The 16,804-nt window shown below is 31.3% G+C and overlaps 1 protein-coding gene across 1 annotated transcript; it reads left to right on the plus strand.

The window, feature by feature from the left end:
* The first annotated feature begins 630 nt into the window (after positions 1–630).
* Positions 631–16,033, plus strand: LOC143056031 (uncharacterized). Its single transcript, XM_076229110.1, has 6 exons — positions 631–839; positions 9,743–9,985; positions 11,608–11,671; positions 12,520–12,666; positions 14,613–14,902; positions 15,802–16,033. The coding sequence occupies exons 1-6, from the start codon at positions 804–806 to the stop codon at positions 16,012–16,014; spliced, it is 993 nt and encodes a 330-aa protein (XP_076085225.1). The 5' UTR covers positions 631–803; the 3' UTR covers positions 16,015–16,033.
* Positions 16,034–16,804: the final 771 nt, after the last annotated feature.

Raw genomic sequence — 16,804 nt, forward strand, 5'->3', positions numbered from 1 at the left:
TACGCCAGACGCGCGTTTCGTCTACAAAAGACTCATCAGTGAAAAAAACAGTTTGATACGAGTACTATTGGTGGATTTTATTAATAAAGAGCAAGAGTTTGGTGAATCAAATTAGATTCCTGGTAGCTATTTATAAGTTTTAGTGGACCCATTATGTGATTATTGTGTTCTATTCTTTTCACATTGTATAACATTCCCAGACTTTAAAATGCCATGCAGCAATTATGTAATAAACATTTTTACCGTACGCATATTTAAAGTTCTTAAATGACAAATTAAAGCTAAATAAAATCTAATACGGGTACTGTAAAATGATAAAGAAATTTCACGTGCACGTGCAGATAATTTTCCGTCATTTGCTATCTGTTATTCTTAACTAGTTTCAATAGGATCGTATTCATAATTACTCTTTAAAAAAAAGCCTGCTATGCCGTCTACCGTCTGTTCTTTTTATTCCCGTCTGCTGTAAAATCTTTATTTAATCAACAGGTATTAGTCAGGTGTCGAGGTTGAGAAGCCATGTGGCCAACGAGAAATTTTTACCTGTTGAATGATATTGGTAATATCTATTGTTACACTTCACTAGTCTGTAAATAAACTTCATAAAATCTCCCTTACTTCTTAAATTAATTCAGTGAACCCAGCAATAAAAAGCTATTCAGTTAAAAATTTGATAACATTGAAATTTTATTTATTTCTGCAGCATCATTTAAGGATAGAGCTTGTATTTTATTCTTGCAATGGGAAAACGAATGATTCTTTATTAAAAAGAATTAAATTTATTTTCTTAGGAAAAAACGGTGATGAAATATAAAAAGAATCTTAGTTTTAATATTCAGGTAAGTCATTGTAATTGTATATATCTTTATAATGTATGTATTTATTTAAATCTACATTTTATTTTCTATTAATACTGATACTATTTCTTTCTAACTAGAAAAAAAGATCAATGATCAATAAACATAAAATAAGTCATACCAAGATTGTAATTTTGTAATTCATGAATGTTGGTACATCAAAGAAATGCCAAATTTTGTGTTGCTGTTAAAATTACCCATAGCTAATATACGCTTTTCTGAATTTCTGAAACATTTACGCCTTTATACTGTATATATCTATATAGAAAAATCTATGTTAACACCAGAAAAGAGGGGGGGATAGGAGGGGCCATGATCCCGAAATCCCGGGCTTAAAAACACGAAATCCCGAGGTCCCGAATTTAAATAAATAAAAATCCCGGATTCCGATATTCGAAAAAAAGAATTCCCGGATCCCGAAGGGTTAAATCCCGAAATCCCGAGCTTAAAAATACCCAATCCCGAAGTCCCGATAAAGGTCCTATCCCCCCTCAGAAAATAAAATAAAAGTAACTGGTGGTTGGTACACACCACACCAAAAAGTCGTTTAAAATATTTCATATTGATTTGGTTGATTGCTAAGGATATCAATTTTACAGATGACTGATATGTTTCAGTTGCCATTACCCCAATCTTGGCCTCTTTTCACTCGTCGAATAAGTTTTATCATCGAATTTGTACTGACATTAAAAACACGAGGGATGCTACACGTGGAGCAAAATATTTTAAACTTCCGGAATAATTAAAATCCATTTCGTTTTTTTATTTGGTTTGTCTTGACAAGTCTATAGGTTGCATTTCTGTAAATATTGACAATGCAATTTCCCATAGGAACTCCTTTTACCGCTAAAACTGTACAACTTTTACTATGAAGTTTTGAAAAAAATCTTATCCTAGAATTGAAAGTTCATATGCACTACAATTTTTTTCAAAGGTCAAAATATAGGGCTGTACGGCATATTTTCAACGTTTATATGCCCTGAATAATATTCAAGATCTCCCCAAAAGAGGCGTGGTTTGAGATACAGCTGTATTTACAAAGTGCAACCTTTAGGTGTCTGTGTTTTTTTCTTATGTTTTGTCTTGTGACTTTTTTTTTGTCTTGTTACTGTTGTTTTTTTATTTTGGTACTATTTTCCATGGCGTTGTAACTTTGCTTTTGACTTGTGAGGTTGAATGTACATTTGGTATATTCCGCCTCTCGTCTATTGAATTGAACTTATTGGTATTTACCTATGCCTTAACACATTAATTTATTTATACATGAAGATGTAGAAACGCTCATTGTTCCATCTTAGTTTAAATTCAAAGTGATATCCTGCTTTGAGTGGTAAAAGTCATCTCAATACTAAGATTGAAACTTGGTTCTACAGACACGCGTTTTGTCTTCATAAGATTAATCAGTGAAAGTGGTAGAACTCGAACACGAATGTGTTGTATATAAAATCATCATATTCATATATAAAATTCATATATTCACATAAATGAAGTGATGGTAGTATGATTGCCAATGAAAAAAATACCCACTAGCATAATTTAAGTAAATGCAACCAATAAACTCATTATAGATACCAAGGTTGAAAATGTGTACACCAGACGCAATTTCGTCTATAAAAGACTCCTCATTAATAAAGAGAGTTAAAAATAATCCTAATAAAGTGTGAAATTGAAGAGCAATGAGGACCCAAAATTCCCAAAAGTTTTGCCAAAGACAGTTAAGTAATCTATATCTGAGGTAGAAAATCCTTTGTATTTTGAAACTTCAAAGTTGTGTATACAGTAAGTTTATAATTATGATCATATCAATGATTATTCATGTTAACATATAAGCACTGACTGCTGGGGTGTCGACCATACAAGGATTAAAATTCATACGCGCGTTATATCGAAGATATCTTATTTCCTGTAAGCCGAATTCTCAATTTAAATTAGAAGTAATAAACGTAAACGTACATGTAGCAATTATGACAGAATTGTGAAATTTATAGTTATTTATGAAGCATGGCATTCTTGTAAATACCCCATACAAAAAATAACTATTATACCTGTATGCTCTGGGATTGTGTTACATACATGCCATAATGATGGACACTGCTTTGATTTCGTAGACACTTGTTTTGTGTTTCAGATACAAAGAGAATAAGGAGAAATCAAATTCACATTAAATATTGAGAACGTATAGAAAAATTGAGAAAATATACCCACATATGAGTCTTATGTAGTTAACGCGCGTCTGGCGTATAAAATTATAAGCCTGGTACCTTTAATAACTATTTTCACCACTGGGTCGATGCCACTTCTGGTGGACGTTTCGTCCCCGAGGGTATCACCAGCCCAGTAGTCAGCACATCGGTGTTGACATGAATATCAATTATTTCGTCATTTTTATTAATTTACTGGTTGCAAAAATTTAAATCATTCGAAATACTAAGGATTTTCTTATCCTAGGCATAGCTTTCCTTAGCCGTATTTGGCACACCTTTTTTGAATTTCTGGTCCTCAAAGCTCTTCAACTTTGTCATGTTTGTACTTGTTTTAGCTTTCAAACTATTTAATTTGAGCGTCACTGATGAGTCTTATTCAGACGAAACGCACGTCTGGCGTATACAATTATAAGCCTGGTACCTTCGATAACTATTGAGAAGCTGTATGTTCCTGTTTAAGAGAATTTTATGACCAGACACAATGAAAGGATTAAAACAGGAAACGAATTCAGAAACTTAAGCAGACTGAACTTTACTGAATGAAGTTTAGACAAATGATTTTCATCAAAATGCATTATCAAGTGTCTAATCAAAATAACAATATATCATGAGAATTAAAAAAAAATAGTTTTTTTCTTTCTCAATGAAGTAGTTTGTAACTAAGTTGTGTTCCGGAATTATACTGGCAATCAGTGTCTTTGCTAGGCATATGCAAACATACACATTATTGAGTTTTTTTGAATGAAACAAACAGGAGTGAAGGGCCTAAATATCAATAATGTATTGTCGGTGAAATATCTTAAATTATACTTATCAGTTTAATCCGTAAACATGGTTTCGTTTTTTTGAGAGAGACAAGGTCAGATATTAATAGCCGAGACAAGGTCAGATAATAATAGCCTCTTTTTCATTTGTTTTATTTTCTAGTCTTTGATTCTACTTCTTTTAACATTTTATAGTGATCACATTAGCACAAGACTTTTTGACCAAACTGGTAGTTTTCTTGGCATACAATAAAAAAAAAAAAAAAAAAAAAAAAAAAAAAAAAAAAAAAAACACACAATAAACAGAGGGTTGAATTAATTTAAACAATTGAACGAATAAAATCATATTTTCCATGTATATAATACAACATTTGATTTGAAGTATAATGCATTCGCTGAAGGAGGACGACTGCATTATTTTTAATAAAAGAGAGATGAACAATACTTAAGAGCTATACATGTTCCAGACCGTATGAGTATTTGGACCGTACGCGTACGGTCATGACCGTATGCGTACTTTTTCAAAATACTCATACAGTCGGACCGTACGCATACGGTCCGACTTAAAATTAATAATTTGATCAAGTTTATTAATTACAAATGCATATAACAGATCAACTAAATTTAACTCTCAAATTAATATAAAAAAGTTCAATTGTAATTGAAATTAAAACTTTATATTCTAACTATTTAAAAAAATCACGCTTATCAACTCTGTTAATCTCTTGTATTTAGAATGTCGATCAGTTATACATTAATTGAATTATGATCACTGAAATTGAAGATATCTGAAGTAAACATAATATGAGAGGACAGTTGTTTTAGAATGTTTAGCAACTTTACAAAAAATATGCAAATGCAAAAGCACATGCATGAACTGCAAACATGTACATTTTTAAATGTAAAAAATATTACGTTACTTGTTGTAGCAAGTGTCACATTGGGCGAGTGTAATGTAATAATAACAATTTGTAAAACGAAAAATAAAGATTGTGATAAATTTAAATATAACCCATATGACCCAATCACATGTATGGTCAGCTAATACTGGACCATACGCGTATACTCCTACGGTCCGACCGTACGCGTATGGCCGAACCGAACGAGTATACGTATGCGTTCCGGACCGTATGTGTACAGTTCAAATAATCATATGGTCTGGAACATACACACTAAAGTCGAAAAAAAATTAAAACGCCATGGCAAAAGATGAAAAAGACAACATGACAAACAACAGTACACAAATCACAGCCTAAAAAGTTTAAAACTGAGTAACAGTAATCCCTACAAAAAATCGGAGGATTATGGGTGCTCTGGGATGGTTTAGTAAATCCGTCCCCACGTACTCCAACCGTCAAAATTTGATAAATCACTTACAGATTGAAGCATAATTAAGATTTTTGTATATCATAAATTGTTCAAAGCAAGACGACGCTGTCAATTTCGCCAGATACTGTAGCTAAATTTAGCTTTTTATTATTTTTTCAAAAGAAACTGCATATGTATGAGTTTTGTGTGACGTCCAATTTAATCGAACTAGTACATATTATGTTAAAGGGCCAGTTGAAATCCGCCTCCGTGTTCAGGATTCCCTATTGGTGGCCTTCGGCTGTTTTCTGTTCTTTGGTCGGGTTGTTGCCTCTTTGAGTAATTCTCTATTTTCATTCTCAATTTTACTAATCTGTTTGTTAGCAATGTTCTTGATAAAATAGAATCTTAAAAAGCAATGAGGTGTCCTCAAATTCGATTTTTTTTAATTACCTGAATAATTTTGTATCATCAGCATTATATTATGCTCGAACAAAATTATGAGGTGGACAGATTAAATTTGACACTCCGTAAATTTTATGGACACCATCACGAATTGGTTGATCCATACGATGTGTCTTTGACCAAACTAGCTAAGGACATTTTTACCACATGGTAGATTGTGGTTTGTCATTACGTCTAATCTTTTAATTACCGAACGTGACTTATTCACGGTGGTGACTGTTTTGCGAATTTGCATTACTATAAAAGAGGGACAAAAGATACCAAAGGGACAGTCAAACTCATAAATCTAAAACAGACTAACAACGCCATGGCTAAAAATGAAAAAGACAAACAAAAAACATCACACACGACACAACATAGAAAACTAAAGAATAAACAACACGAACCCCCCAAAAAACTAGGGGTGATCTCAGGTGCTCATGAAGAGTAAGCAGATCCTGCTCCACATGTGGCACCCGTTGTGTTGCTTATGTGATAACAAATCCGGTAAATAGTCTAATTCGGTAGGTCACATTTATGAAAGGGAAGGGGATTGTAGTTACGACGTAAGGGACATATCCGATATCATTTGTGAAACGGTTATTCCATAACGGTCAACCAACGTGATGGCGTCCGTAAAATTTACGAAGGCATGATTTCAACTTCACCATTTGAAACTCTATAAGACGTGTAACGGTACTTGTCTATCCCAAATTCATGTATTTAGGTTGATGTTATATTTGTAATTCTCGTCGGATTTTGTCAAATGTGTTTACGTCTTTTCTATTATATTCATGTGTTATGGTATAGAAAATTAATCACCACCTTCATTTACTAGATTTGATTTGGTTCAACGTAATTTGTACGATGTCTTACGTTTGCAGTTAAGATTCAAAACAAACCGGACAAAGCTATATAATATAGTTAATTGCTACCTCAGTTTTTATATTCATTTGATAAAATTTACTGTTTGCAATAGCAGTAATTGTTCTAAATAATAAGGATGTTCTTATCCCAAGCAGAAAACCCTAGCCGTATTTGGCACAATCTTTTTGAACTTTTGATCCTCAGTGCTGTGCAACTTTGTACTTGTTTTGATTTTCGAACTTTTATATCTGGGTGTCACTGGTAAGACTTGTATGGACGAGGCGCGCTTCTGCCGTATTGAATTTTAAACCTTATGACTTTTGTTAGCTATTATTCATGTGTTTCTTTGTCTAATATGTTCTCCTATCTATTTGTATTGTAGTCTTGTAATGTTATGTTGTCATTTTATTTAACATTGTCATTAAAGCGGGAGGTTTGGCATGCCACAAAACCAGGTTCAACCTACCATTTTTTTCTTTAAAAATGTCCTGTACCATGTCAAGAATATGGCCTTTGTTATATTATATTTCGTTTCTGTGTGTGTTACATTTTAACGTTGTGTCGTTTGTTTTCTCTTATATTTGAGTGTGAATTAACATTACTATAAGACGTGTCACGGTACTTTTCTATCCCAAATTCATGTATTTGGTTTTGATGTTATATTTGTTATTCGCATCGGATTTTGTCTAATGCTAAGTCAGTTTCTGTGTGTGTTACATTTTAATGTTGTGTCGTTGTTCTCCTCTTATATTCAATGTGTTTCCTTCGGTTTTAGTTTGTTACCCCGATTTTGTTTTTGGTCCATCGATTTACGAGTTTTGAACAGCAGTATACTACTGTTGCCTTTATTTGACATAGATGAATAAATTTAAAATTATTAAAATCAAATATAAATCATTATCTTAGCTATTCTGTTACTGCTAATATTGTTATAGACACCCCGCTAATATACAGTGTTATCTGAATAAAAAAGAATAAAACCAATGAATGTTTTAATATGATATATGCATTATTACAACTGGTAAAATATAGATTTCAGACATAATTTAACTCAACAGTAATTTACTTTGATATTGCAATATCTGGATTGCATGGCTGCATGGAGTATTTATTCGTACATTAAGTTTTGCATGAATATGATTTAAGTCATAAAAACACTGAATACTACTTTTTTATATAAACTAAGCGTGTGCGATGCCCGTTTTAAGATTGAACTAGACGAGGAACGCTCCTGACTAAAATGATCATAGACGGATGAATAACTAAAATTACGCGAGGAGTAATACCAATAGATGTATCAGAATAGACAGTTGTATCCAAAGGAGACACTTCCAGGAGGGAGAACAGTAAATACACAAATGTCCAAGGCGATCTTGGTTTTAACAAGCCGTGGATCAACACCACGACCACTCGGAATAGGCGCAATCATGCTAGCTACAGTCCACTGTGGTAGATTTTGGTTATATTGCTTTCCAAGATATTTTTTGACAAAAAGAAAAATCGCAGAACTCAAAATGGAAAATTACACGCACACAATGTACTGTTTTCAATATAGAATGCCTGATAAGGTATTATAATGCAACATCGTTTGTAACAGTCATTTTGATTGAATAACGTCACTAATTTTCATGGCATGAATTTTCAACTGATGCCATGAAAGCATACAAGCAATCAAAGACAACGTATGACAGATTCTAAATGTATGGTTGATTTGATTTCTGTCAGTTTTGTTAGAATGGAGATACCATTGTTGTATTTAAAACTTCAGTTATCTCCTACATGTGTGGCATAGCAGATTCATTTCACGTGGTTTTATTAGAGAATTCCTTAACAGACGTTAAATATTCATAAAAAAATGATGACATGATGTTTTCTGGTCTGTGCTTCCGTCCGTTCGCTCGTCTGTTAGTTCGTCCGTTCGTTTGACCGTTCGTTCGTCCGTTCGCTTGACCGTTCGTTCGTCCGTTCGTGCGTCCGTCCGTTCATCCGTCTGTCCCGCTGCAGGTTAAAATTTTTTAGTCAAGTTTTTGATGAATCAACTTGAAACTTTAATAGTACACTTGTTGCTTATGATATGATCTTTCTAATTTTAAAGCCAAATTAGACTGTTGACCCAATTTCACGGTCTATTGAACATGGAAATTGATAGTGCGAGTGGGGCATCCGTGTACCTTGGAGACATTCTTGTTTTATAAGTAAAAATAAAACGACAGATAAACACAAAAGTGGGGTAAAATAAAGCAGAACACCTTGAGAAGTGTTAATTTTAAATTCATCAAGCAGAATTGTTTGTCTTTTTCTGCTTGTCAAATTAAATCAGCTAAATGTATTCCAATAAATTAAACGTCACTTCACTGATATATATGCAAAATATGCAGATAAATATGTATCTACATGAATAGTTGTTGGACATAGAAAACTTATAAAAAAGATAATTTTCATTTTCATGTGCACTGTAATCGCATGTTACATGTCACCAATTTCCTGTGAAAGGAATCATGTTGTTGACAAAAACTGCACTTCTATTTAAAGATTGAAATATTTAAATTTAATTTGCATTCATTATTCTGTATATCATTGAAAAGTTATTTAATTAAATTGCAAATTTGGTCTCACATATTCGTGTGAAGTTTCATGTCATGAATAAAGTGTTTTTTTATGAGTTTTTTTCTCTCTCTCGATATCATGTTAGTGACCGAGGCTAGATGCAAAAATACTTACGGTAATTAATAAACATAGGTGACAAATTGTAATTTGGACTCTACTGGACAATTCATGTGTTGGGGGTTAATGTATTATCTTTTTGAAAACTGTTCCCATGTAACCGTTCATTTAAAAACAAATGTAATCCATCCAGATGAATTGTATATTAATACAAGATATATATATTGTCGTTCTGTACCAAGTCAAAAAAATGAAAGTTGTTATCCATTTGTTTGATGTGTTTGAGCTTTTGATGTTGCCATTGAGACTTTCCTTTTTGAATTTTCCTCGGAGTTCAGTATTTTTGTGATTTTACTTCTGACTATGTAATGTTTTAAGCTGGACGTCACCACTTTTATCAGTTTCGTTGTGGTACACTATTACTTAATCGAAGGCTAAATTAATTGAAATTGAAACAATGACATTAATTATAAATAATCTAAATAACCACTGTAATTTATTCATATTGATTAGTTGTAAATAAGTATATCCTTTAACCTTATGTTTTCAATTGAAATGAAAATGAATATATTTTTTTAATTTTTGTTATTCAAATAAATATATATTTGTATATGTAAGTTTATTAATTTTGCAGACACGAGACGACTTGGAGCCGCTTTTTACACTGGACAAAGAAAGCTTTCCAATGCATATCAAATATATAAGCATTCACGTGCCACATCATATTGTAATAGAAAGGAATAAACAAAGACGAAATGTGCTGTGTGTATGTGGTTTCATTATGACAATGATTATCGCTATTTCGATAACTGTCAGCGTTGTTATTCAGAAAACAAACAATCATCATTCACAACTTGTGACCGATATTTCTTCAGAGGTATGTAAATTTTACAATCTATATGTTTAGCTCACCTGGCCCACAGGCCAATTGAGCTTTTCCCATCACTTGGTGTCCGTCGTCTGTCGTCGTTTTTACGTTTTACAAATATTCTCTTCTCAAAAACTACTAGGTCGAAAACCAAACCTGACCACTATCAATTTTGAAATATTTAGTTTGATAAATGTGTTCGATGACCGCGCTTGTCACCATGATTTCGTGATTCGAATAATGTGTGTAGTTGAAGGACAAATCTTACTGTGGGTTCTTTTCTTGTGAGCTAGCATGTTTGACAATCTTATTCAACGTGTCGGTATTGTCTAAATAGTATTTTTTCCTAATGGCATTGGAATTCGAAAAATGTGTATAAGTTGTGTAGTTGAAAGTAAAACGCCTACCACTAAAGCCATTATTAATTCTGTTAATCGTATTTTTACTGTTCGAATTTAATTAAAATTGTTATATTTCATGTTTACTAATACGACTTCTATTAAAGAAACCTATTGAACCATACATGATTGATGAGCTTCTCTTGGTGTGTAATTATGTGATGAACATACATTTGCACGTCTTGTGACAAATACGCTTTAGCATGCGAAATCAGATAAAATAAAAACTTCATCAAAGATACAAGGCTTCATATAGCTGTACGCTAAGTGCGTGTTTCGGTTACAAAAGACCCATCAATGTCGAATAATTTACACTCGATTAAAAAGAGCACTGAAATAAGTTACCTTATTCACAGTACTTCATAAATGAGTTTTAATATCGGTAAACCACTGTTGCCTTAATTAAGTAGAATTGTTGTTAAGTGATATTCCATTTCGACTATAAAGAACGTACTTTGGATTTATTTATTTTCGTGGGTACCAATTTTTGTGGTGAAGAAAACTTTATTCGTGGATATTTGATTTCGTAGTTTTCACCAAATTTGTATACATTCTTGTAAAAAAATTGTAACTCGTGCTACATTGGAATTCGTGGTTCAATGGTAACCATGAAATTCATTAAAATGGGTACCCAACGAATAAGAATGAATCAGTATGCATATATCGAGGGTCATGATTGTTGCCCACCCTTTCTGTAATCGTTGTGGTATCTTTTTTCTATTTTTCACATAACCATAGATTTTATCATTTTGCAATTTAAATTTATGGTCTTTTTAAACCTGATACCAACTAGTTTCAGAAGTTTGGCTAAGAAAGTCCTTTTTTCATATTTTTGGGTTGCTCAATTTTGGCTAAAAACTATAAAAACTGAAGTTATGAGATACACGAAGGCATATCTATTTATGCGAAAATGAGATAAAACCTTAACGAACACGTAAAATCAATACTAGCGTATATTTTGATAAAGCTTGAAGGTTAATTTAAAAGAAATTGCTACGGCTTGAAAGTAACCTGATAAATACCGATTTGACCAACATTTTTTCTGTAATATGAAAGTATATGAATATCAGCAACGTCAGTAAATAGATTTCGATTTATTTTCAGATGTTTCCATCGTCATTCACAGTCTAATACACACAAAAGTCTTCAAATAATTCTTTACAACAAAAACCGACACTTTTCTTATCTTCGTGTTTGTTTTTCCAATTATTTGATTACATTATCCTTTTTCAGAGAAACAATAATACAGGTCAGATTTCAAACATTACAAGCTACAGAAGAAGATATATTTCAAAAGGTATATTGATATCTTGAGCAAATAACCAATGGTCCATGAAACGGCTTGAATGTTCCAAGTACTATCATTTAAAGCTAGTTTAGCAATTGCAATAAAAAAGCCAACTGTTTTGAGGCATTAATTAAATTGTAGACATTTTTATTCATTTAAGAGGTCACTCTTACAAACGCATTTTTTGATGGACCCAACTCATTATATGCGAAAAACAAAAAAAAAAGACAAAAAGACAAAAAGACTACCAACTGAAACGTCTTACTTTGTATCTAATTGAATGCACTTTCTGCTCTTGTTGCTAGCATTAGAATGTTGTTTTTTTGGAAATTATAAGCTTTATCCTATTCTATTTTTACATTATACATCAGTATCCTGATATGAGAAAATGAAAGCGTATCATTATGGACATTATAATGTTCATAAATAATAATACAACTGGGCATCACGAATTGGTTCTTTTTTGTTTGGTAATAAAGTTCTTCAACTGTTTCGATTCTTATACATTATTAGCTTTCAAATATTCTGCTGTGAGTTTTCCTGACGAAATTTCATACAGAAAAGCGTGTTGCCTTAAGTTTTTGATTGTTATAAAATATCTGTTTCACAGAAAGCTTGAATGAGTATCACGCATGCAAACATCATAAGACTGTTAATCTGTAAGCGATCTGATATTGTTCAGAAGATGCTAACAAAAGAGGTAGGTTAAACTTTTGGAACTCCACTAATTTGCCAATTTTTTTTTTCATATGGTATCTGTTAAACAAAAGTTTTATTAGTCATTACTGCCTATTAAATTTCACGAAACAATAATATTTAATGCATGTAATTAAACAATAATGTTTTATTTTTTGCAGGTGCTGTCAATTCCTTTCAATCGTTAAACGACTTTATCCCATGCCAAACCTCGTGTAGGAGATATTCGGCATTTCGATTTGAATCCACATGTGAAAAAGGAAGATGTAAATGTAAAAATCAGTTTTACGACACCAATACATGTTTACGTGAGTAATAACACAATGTCAGCAAGTTACTTTAAAGTCATAGATTTCCCGCTCAGCTTCGTTCTACCATATACAAAAAAAAAAAAAAAAAAAAAAAAAAAAAAAAAAAAAACAACAACAATACCGAACTCCATGGGAAGATTAAAAACGTAAAGTCCTTTATCATATGGCAAAAAAAAAAGCTCGCACAAAGCTAACGAATTGAAAATGAAAGTCATATTCCTGACTTGCTACAGGCATTACCTTGTGTACAAAATGTTAGATTAAATCCGGTGTTATAGCTAGCTATACCTCTGACTTGTATGACAGTCAGCAATATCGGATGAGTTAAGAAAAAAAAAACTTTTGTATATTTAACATCTGTTCAAAATTATAACTAATTGAATTGTATTCGGAATGAAAAATGCAGGCGATGTGTATACATGTATACAGTTATAAAGAGTTTTATTGTCAAAAATTGATTAATCAAACAGGTACAGTAATGGAATCCCTATAAGAATAAGTACATTTGTATTTTTATGTTTTACTCTGCCTTTGCCAAATGGTACTGAAAAGTTTTGATCAAATTACAAAAATTATTAACTGCGTTTTAAAGATTACATAATTTACATTTAATAAAACGCACAATCTAATATTACCTCGTGTGAAAAACTTTAACATCGAATATCTAATATCTTGTTGGAATCAATGTCAGTGAAAATTAATCGTTTGCATCTTTTATTGTGCTATGAACACAAAACAGTAGGTACAAAAAAAAAACAATTTATGACAGAAGGCATGCGATGTTTTGATAGCCTTGTATGTTTGTAAATCTTTGAAATTTAAAATGTGAAATATAAATAAATATTTAAATTTGATTTCTTCAATTCATAGATAAATGAAAATTTCAGGTTTTATTTTTTTTTAAAATTAATAGTTTCTTGAATTACATTTACTTATTGAATATCTATTTTTACAGAATTATAATTTGAACTATCAATTACTTCACTAATATTTTTTTTAAATCATGTTTTTGATGCAATGTTTCGCCAATGAATTTATTTCGTAATGTTGGTGTTATTGAGTATTACGTTTTTGATCTGTCATTCATTTAAACAATTAAATTTAAAAAAATAAGTGGCAAAAGAAAATTCATTTAGTTTTAGATTTATAAAGAGTTGTTCAAATTTCACATAAAAGTTGGATATATGCAACAGTTAAATTGTGAGTTAATATATAAACATTAACATCTTTACATAACTTGTTTGAACATTCAAATAAACCATCATCCACTAACAAGCTTATTTCCCATTTAGTTAATTTAAAATAGAAGTTTTTATTTGTTTACTTAATTTAATTACCACGAAAATTTTTATCTACATGGCATTTTAAACTGAATAGCATTTACTTAATTTGATACACTAATATTAGTACTATATTTATAAATAGTACTCGTGTAATGTTGAGAACTTAATGCCAAGTTGAATAATGAATACTATTAGATTAAACATGGAAGAAACTGTAATGGGATTTAACGTTGCGTCGTTTGTTTTCTCTTATTTTTGAGTGTAAATTCACAATGCGATAAGACGTGTCACGGTACTTGTCTATCCCAAATTCATGTATTTGGTTTTGATGTTATATTTGTTATTCTCGTGGGATTTTGTCTGTTGCTTGGTCCGTTTCTGTGTGTGTTACATTGTAGTGTTGTGTCGTTGTTCTCCTCTTATATTTAATGCGTTTCCCTCAGTTTTAGTTTGTTACCCCGATTTTGTTTTTTGTCCATGGATTTATGAGTTTGAACATCGGTATACTACTGTTGCCTTTATTTAGAATAGGTATAGATTAAGATTTGGGAGTCTACAGTTACTAATATCGTAAAGAAAAAAATGCTGGCAATCATATTATTACATATTCATAACTGGATTTTAATTTTTAAAGGTATACATGTATCTTTTGTATTACAGCTGTTGTTAACGGGTGTGCTATTCGCAGAACAAAGAGACTAACAAAGCATATACCAAACGAAAAACGATCTACTTTTAGTTGTTACAAAGAGAGAGACATTGACAATAAGGACTCTGAAATACACGTCGTAAGCATGTATGGTCAGACTGGTCAAGAAAAATCTTTTCTTCAATTGAATCTGGCAAATAAATCCAGGAGAAAAGATGTAATACTAGTTCTAGCTAATTTTCTGAAAACGGAATGGATTTTACATGCTTCAGATTTGGTGAAGACGAATAAAATTTATATAGTAAGTTTTGTTGTTGTACAGTCAATGCATGTATTGTCAAATATGTAATGTTGCGCAGTATTAGAATGTTATAACTCAATCTTATTTTCTATTTATTGTTAATTCCCAAAAATATTTCGTCAAAGACTATTAACATTTACAAAGAAAAAAAGTAATTCCTCATCTCATATTTTTCAATTTCAATTTAAAAAAAAGGACTCATTCCAATTATCACTTATTTTTATCAATATTCAAGACATGTAATAATAATAATAAAAATATTAATAGTTATAAAAAGAAGTTTCTATAATGTACAAAAAGCAAAACTTTTAAGGAGACACTGAAACATTAAAAAGGTAAAAAAAAACGCAAATATATCGAACTCCAGAGGAAAACTCAAAACGAAAAGTCTTGAATCAAATGAACAAACCAAAAGCTGAAACACATCTAACGAATGGATATCAGCTGTCACATTCTTGATTTCGTACATGCATGTTCTTAATGTTCTTATGTAGAAAATTGTGGATTAAAAGCTAACTAATTCTCTCACTTGTTTGACGTCACATAAAATTCCATTATATTGAAAACAATTAGCTAATTAACATGATGACAGAATTCTCTCCGTACAATCCGTACAATACAAGATAATAGAACAAAATGGAACAAATACAACACCTACTGCTATTTATAAGGTATCGCAGAACTTTCTAATATAATAAAAACACGTAATTTAGAAATATTGAAAAAGCGAGTTCTCTCTGAAAAACAATTACCTATATACCTTAATTTACAGAAAACGTACTTAACTCATTAACGTTACATCTTTCAATATCTCATTTACTAGTTTTAAGTACATTGTGTCAATAAAAGTATATAGGCAAATAAAAATCAGAATATTATAATTTTGCTTTTATTTTCAGATATCAAATAAATATTTAGAGGAATCAAACATCAATATGAAACAACTCACCAGCAGTATTACTGTGACTAAACTTTACTCGCGAGTAGGATATGGTGATGATCGATATAACAGTTATACTGTAGATTTACTGCAGACTATTAATTCAAATATTGGACAAATAACATCTTTTCAGGGTGCAAAGTATTTACCAAAATGGAAAATAAATTTATGACTTCGTATAAATCTCAAAGTTCTTATTTTATTAAATACTGTACGAATGGTATGCATTTGATCATGACTGCATATAGAAAAAAGAACATGAGAGCATGAGACAACTCTTCATTCAAGTCATAATTTTGTAATTTTAAGCAAACCATTATAGGTCAAAGTACGGCCTTTAATACGGAGCTTTAGATCAAATCGAACAGCAAGCTATAATGGACTCTATAAATTATTAGTGTGAAACCATTCAAACGGTTTCTATACACTTGTTTAGTCTTCCGTAGTCAAATTTTGAAATATATGGAATGTTTTATTATCATTATACAATGATGACAATGGTAAAGATTAACATATGAAGACTTAATGAACTGATGTCCGTAAAAGCGAGATAGATACCGAAGTGATAGTTCAAACTCATAAGTCGAAAACAAACTTACAACGCCATAGCAAAAAAAGAACAACAACCATAAGACAGACTACACAATAGTTATCAAAGGTACAAGGCTTATAATTTAATGCGTCAAACGCGCGTTTCGTCTTCATAATAGTTATCAAAAGTACCAGGATTATAATTTAATACTTCAGACGCGCGTTTCGTCTTCATCAAACTGATTATGTGTAATTTTTTTCAATTTGGCACTCGCATAATTTTTAAAATGATATAGATAAAAGAAGATATGGTATGACTGCCAATGAGACAACTCTCCAACCAAGTACTATTAAAAAAAGAATATGTCCATAGTACACGAATGCTCCACTGGCACTACCATTTCTTATGTTGATTGGACCGTAAATTTAGA

The sequence above is a fragment of the Mytilus galloprovincialis genome, chromosome 13 (genome assembly GCF_965363235.1).
Source record: "Mytilus galloprovincialis chromosome 13, xbMytGall1.hap1.1, whole genome shotgun sequence".
Lineage (NCBI taxonomy): Eukaryota > Metazoa > Mollusca > Bivalvia > Mytilida > Mytilidae > Mytilus > Mytilus galloprovincialis.

What these genes read in the sequence shown, in the direction of transcription:
- LOC143056031 (XM_076229110.1), top strand. Translation starts at nt 804, where the DNA reads ATGAAATATAAAAAGAATCTTAGTTTTAATATTCAG. An exon ending in TGACCGATATTTCTTCAGAG is followed by an intron (nt 9,986 to 11,607) that starts GTATGTAAATTT and finishes ATCCTTTTTCAG; the next exon opens with AGAAACAATAATACAGGTCA. An exon ending in AGACGAATAAAATTTATATA is followed by an intron (nt 14,903 to 15,801) that starts GTAAGTTTTGTT and finishes TTTTATTTTCAG; the next exon opens with ATATCAAATAAATATTTAGA.